The 6,000-nt window shown below is 37.3% G+C and overlaps 2 protein-coding genes across 3 annotated transcripts in view; one reads left to right on the top strand and one right to left on the bottom strand.

The window, feature by feature from the left end:
- Positions 1 to 1,756: 1,756 nt before the first annotated feature.
- Positions 1,757 to 3,067, bottom strand: LOC124595360 (dynactin subunit 3-like). The gene is made up of 2 exons (XM_047134078.1): positions 2,760 to 3,067; positions 1,757 to 2,687 (listed from the first exon to the last, which is right to left on the bottom strand). The coding sequence occupies exons 1-2, from the start codon at positions 2,767 to 2,769 to the stop codon at positions 2,119 to 2,121; spliced, it is 579 nt and encodes a 192-aa protein (XP_046990034.1). The 5' UTR covers positions 2,770 to 3,067; the 3' UTR covers positions 1,757 to 2,118.
- Positions 3,068 to 3,381: 314 nt separating this feature from the next.
- The window catches only part of LOC124594586 (sodium-dependent phosphate transporter 2), a 333,885-nt gene continuing 331,266 nt past the window's right edge, over positions 3,382 to 6,000 (top strand). For both annotated transcript variants that reach the window (XM_047132958.1, XM_047132957.1), the window contains exon 1: positions 3,382 to 3,486. The gene's annotated coding sequence lies outside the window, so the exon portion shown is untranslated. The remainder of the gene's footprint in view (positions 3,487 to 6,000) is intronic.

Genomic DNA, 6,000 nt, shown 5'->3' with positions numbered 1-6,000 from the left:
ATACTGTCTTCTTTAACTTATGACGTATCACTACAGCACAACATTGACTTTCCCTCCTTCAAGTGTATTACATGGTAATGGGAAGGATAGTGTTATACTGGTGTACAAGAAGCTAAACTGCACATGAATAGTCATCACAACGAAGGCTATCGGTAACAATATCTAAAATATCAGATTTTGTTTCATGTCATGTGCAGACACATGAGGTGGTTTGATTAGTTTATTCTGCAAACAGGAATAACCTACACACCAATGAATCTAAATCAACAACACAATAGTGAAGAACTGGTGCTAGTTCAGAGCAGTTTGTACAATTTGAACAATGTTCTGTGTGTATCCATTATTCAGCACCTCCTTGTAACGTGACTTGTTGCGTCTGCCAATTCCTTTATTTGTTTTCCACTATACTTAAACCTAACAGTATTACTGTATAGAATCAAGCCTGGAACTTGAAAACATGTTACTGAAGTCAGTGACACTGTAGTCACAATGTGCTGCTGCAATTAATTACATAGATCGAAGTATAAGAAACAGTTCATACGACAATTTTCTAAGGAAAAGTACCGTACAAGAAAACTGCACTGATAAATCACAGGAAAACAAGTATAACTAAAGTGATATACAAGGTAGGATGGAAAAGCCCAGCATAAAAATAAACATGAGTCAGAGTTAGGAGAGAAACGTGTAGAGCAGTTCAGCATGTGATGAAAACCCCAGCTGTCAGCAAAAGATGGTTGTTTTAGAATAGAATGAAAAAATACTCATTTGGTTTTTGATATAGCACGGAATCGAAGATGTAATTAACATGCAGCTGGCATTCTTATGTAGCATTTCACTGAATTTTAAGAAAGATAGATCAGTTATAGGTGACTTAGAAACTAAAGAACAGAGTAGTTATTGATAAGGTATGGTCCACTGGGAGGTGGTAGCCATTGCCTTCCTCCAACCTTTGATCTGACTTACCCAGCCAGTTATACAGAGACCTACAGTTCAATGTGGATTCTGAATCACAGTGCAACTCAGCATTGTTCACATCAACAAACATTGACACAGCTCAAAAAGTGATAAGACTTGCTTAAAAATACCAGATTTTCACAACACAGTCCACTTAACATTATCAAGAAACAGTTTAGCTGAAGCCTTCAAAACCGCTCATTGGCCTTGACAAAAAACACAGCAAAATCCAGTATGCACAGTAAAGCACTATAAAAAAGATTGAAAGTTACTGTCATGTCAGATTCATTGAGTTTGCTTACTTACAACCACTCTGTCATGTTTCAAACTAACCTAGATCTCAAGCTACTCTATGGATCAGTGTCTCACTGCAACATACATTGCCAAACATAATATAAAAGCAAGTAAGTAATGTGTTCTCTTCCTTTTTGTGTATGTATGACATCACTGTAAAAAGGCAACATTCAGTATCTGTAGGTGTATTGACTCCCTACAAGAATTCAAATTTTAGCCACTTTCTCTATTTAATGCAGCAGCAATAATAATAATAATAATAATAATAATAATAACAATCTTCTGTTAGTTATTCTTCATGAGACAACAGCAGGTAAAAATGCAGTTATTTAATTTAAAGATCACATGCAAATTTTGGGTTCTGCAGAAGTAATAGGACTATACAAAATTTCATGACTTTTTTTTTTTCACTCAAGAAATGGAATTTGCTGTCGGTTTTTAAATAATCACAAAATATATTTCATTATTGTTCATTGAGAATGTGAATATGTGAAGCAAACATGACAGCATTACACTAGTTTTATTTATTTTTTAATGAAACATAGTTTACAGCATAATCCTTAGTACAAGCTTCAGGGACCAATGGGCCCTACTGTGAGTGAAGCACATCAAATACGTTAACTTTTTATTCACATTTTCAGAAATAATCGATTGACAATGCAAGCTTATTGAACTAAACACAAAGTTCCTGCAATTACATATGTATAATTGGTTTTCACAAGTAGATTTGCAAAGTTATTAAATGGTGTGCACAAATTGATCTACTGTGTCCACAGATGCAATTCGTCCGTTACAATACCAGTACTGATAGCTAGACTACAGGAATTATACACTATAAAAGGCTTGAAAGACATTCGGAACTCGGCAACATCAGTCATCAATGACCTTAGGCTGAGCTTCAATCTCCAATCGAGTAAGACATGCATCAAATTTCACAAGTGCACGCGATATTTCTGTAATAACGCTATTATACTCTTGTATATAATCACGAAAGTTTCCACATAAATCGTCTGCTTTATCTTTAAGTTCTAAATTTGTAAGAGCTAATTGTTCAAGTCGCTTAGACAATGCTGGCACATTTTTTGTATGTTCACTATTTAGTACTGGTTCTAGTTCCTTTATCTGATTTAAAAGTACAACATTATTCCTTAACAGTGGCTCAGAAAGTAGTATAGTTTGATACATAGCATCGATGTCAGCCGCACCCAACATATCATTACTAGGGTTAAGATATTTCTCGAGTTCTGACAATCTTTTCATGACGGCAGTAATTTTTTCTCGACCTGATATAGCACTCTGCAAGTGGCTGCTTGTCCGTGAAATTGCTTCTGATACAGGCGTGTAATTTTCTGGAACGTCTCGCTTTCCCAAAATCTGTTTTTCCAACAGTGTTATCCGAGCCTCGACGACGTCCAGCATTTCACTTTCGCTCATCTCACCTGAAAAAGACAGCTGGTTTAAAAACACGGTATTCGCGGAGTAAATTTTTATTCTTACTGACATATACTTACCAGTCCCCATGACTAATTTTATTTAGATACAATAGTCTATATCTTCAAAGACACGAATGTTCAACACCTGTCATTCCTTACGGCAGACATAAACACACCGTCCTACCCAGAGATACTGTAACTACCACCAACTGCACGAGCCGCAATTGTGCAATCGGGGTATCTCATTCCATGTTTATAAGCTTGGAATATTTTTCTCTGCTAAAACATTCCTCTTTCCTTTTGTACTTGTCTTTGCAGGTGTCCAGAGATTTTTCTGAAAGCATAGCGTCCTACGTTCTATTGATTACAGAAATTTGTAAGCCCATTTTGTTTGATATGGTTAGTACCTGCCACTGGTACCTACGCAGGAGGTGATGGAAATGAAATTCGACATTTATTGCTTGAGATCATCGATAGGTACGTAACACTAGAATACATTAGAAATAAGTGTGGCTCTTCATTTAAAAAAAGTCAATGGCTAGGCAAATTCGTATTTGAATATTTGTTTGTGATATGTAAATCAACAACAGCAAATGTCAATATGCTGCGCCGTCGTAAGTTTGTACCTAAAACTGACAAAATATTTACATACTTCGGACTTGACTTTGATGACCGTTGTACTGAGTCGATATATCGTAGACTATCGATATCAGGTCGTGCAAGGTTTCCTACATCTGAATTCTCAGTGCTACAGCGAGAATAACAGTGTGAGGCCCGGCGTTGCTTACTGTGACGAACGTTAAAGGTCTGTAACAGCTATAATGTCTATGTAATGAATGTATATCGAAGTACCAACCTGCGATCCTTCTGTCGCCTTGTATTCTGTGATACACGACTCTCTTTAGTGCTCCATTTATGCTTTACGAATACCACGTGTTTACCATCTTAATTTTAAGTAAATCAATATTGTTCTTATTTTAAACTACAGGAAAATTTTCTGCTTTAAAGGTAGGAATGTAGATTTACGAGCTACCACCGTAATATCTTTTTTTCCTTTTCTGTAATGATAGCACGTAACTCCAGTCATTTGCCGCAGCGCTATAGCGATCTCAGGATACAGACGCATAATTGGCGCCAAAATGCCGTAACACCACTACGGAGATAAGAACTCGAGTGGGTAGATTGTCACGTTTTGCTGGCAGCAATCTGCGTTTCGGAATCATGTTTATGCCACCATGTGTGTAGTTAAAAAGTTATTCAATCAAATGAATATCCACGAAGCAGCACCCGTCGTTGCTGAATTTAGGAGTCTTAAAGGCTCATTTTTTTTTTTTTTCATCAATGTTAAGCGCTCTTAAATTGGATGTATAATTTGTCAAAATATTTTGACTGTGAAGCGGTTATATTTGCCATTGTATATATTAGAGAAATGTAACTTCTATATTTTCATATTACGCATTGCTCAGCGCTAGACGATAGGCCTCAATATAAGTCGGGGAAACGTGTACGGATTCTTGGATGCGCTTCACACTATTAGAATAACGGAATGTTGATATTTTTTGTCGTGATTAGGATGTCACTGTATGGGCGTACTTCTGGCAAGTACTGAGACGTTCATTAGAACGCTGAAATTGGCGTTGCAGGCAATCGACTAAGAACAACGAATTATTCCACCCATGTATTTCGTTTAATGAAACTAAGCAATAATTCCAGTTCACACGTGATGCTTTTTGGCGTTGGCAGAAGCTACAGGTTTGTTTCCTCTTTACGTAAGCAGATTCATAATTAGACAGTCGGGAATTATTCTTCTTAATCTATTTGGTAAGTGTATTGTTCTATTACGAAAACTGCTGTGTTATTTCAGTGCTGCAATGCATATTCTGCGCACACGTTTAGAATATGACCTGTACTGTAACGTGGTCGTTCCGACTGGTTTGTTGCAACACACACACACATTTTGTTGGGAGTTTAAAAAAATCACAGGTTTCTCAGGGGAGTCGTCTCGCATTGTTGATACATAGTCTTGCTTTGTTGACATATTGTCCTTCAGGCGTCATTGCACAACAAGAAATATCCTGATGAGTGGACAGCAAATGGACAACAAAAGAAATCTGATGTGATTTTACGTAGTAGCCTCATTTTACTTCATTACTTTTTATATGAGTTAACGCGCAATGTAGTTCAGCCAGAATAATCAGGAGCACCGGATGCTCTCTCTTATACTTCACTGGTCAACATTGGGTGTAGCACCTGTTAGAACACTGAGTTTATATTTGACAGCCATGCAGAAGGACTGGCTGCGTCACTGTAAGAACAAGTGCCTGTATCTGAAAACGGTATGTAAGCTGTACTTTAAAGAGTATCAGAAATTTGTGTGGACCAGTTTTTCAGATTCCATTGGAGATGACACGGGCACAACACTGTGGCACGTAACGTCAGCTCTTCGATTTGTATTTCGCAATATCCTTAAATCTCTTCTTCAGGAGGGGCAGGGGATAAAAGATTACATCAGCTATGGACCAGTTAAATTTTCGATATGTCTTAAAGAGCGAAGCGAACTCAGGATTTGAATGGTGGGGCGCTCTCATATTAACTTCGCGGTGAATGGCGAAATAGTTACAAATTTCATGACAGATAGTTCAAGATACGTACAGCTTTTTGTAAGAGTTCCAATGCGTATGGTTGATGTCTTTCTTGTCTAGAACTCTGGATACTTCTTTCCCATCGTTGGTTAAAATTTGTTTCCAGTACAATAAGAATAAATATTACTGCGTAGACACTGACGTATGTGACTGTATGCCAGAACAAGTAATCTCATAAAGGGCAGTCATCTACCATTTAATTCGAAGACTAAGGTGATATAAACCGTTAACATTATGATGCAGCTGTTCATTAGTTCCAATCCGGGGCTTTAAAAGGACATTTTTGAATTTGCTTTCGTAAAGGAATACAGTACTATGTAATGGCTTCTCTCAAGTGATGTGGTACTCTCAGATCTTACCGAATCGTGTACAATAATTAAACTATCCTCATAGCCACCGTTGACAAGCAGTGAAGTGTCATCTGCAGACAACCAGACTCTTCTGGAGCACAATTATGAGACGCATCGGTACGTTCGCGGAAGTTTTTAGTTTTCGTAGAGACAAACTAAAGCCCAATATTGGAATTCCTTCTAGAGAAATGAATGCGTTTTGTATATGCACTTTGTCTTGTTACAAAGTTTTGTTTCCGATATTTTATTGTTTTGCAGCTGTACTGTTTGAGAACTGTTTTCGGATCGTAGCTGGGCAACATAAACCAAAAAGTTAACTTCATTAAA

Source organism: Schistocerca americana, chromosome 2, assembly GCF_021461395.2.
Source record: "Schistocerca americana isolate TAMUIC-IGC-003095 chromosome 2, iqSchAmer2.1, whole genome shotgun sequence".
NCBI lineage: Eukaryota > Metazoa > Arthropoda > Insecta > Orthoptera > Acrididae > Schistocerca > Schistocerca americana.
Note: the sequence above shows the minus strand (reverse complement) of the source record. Positions and strands in the feature narration are given on the sequence as shown.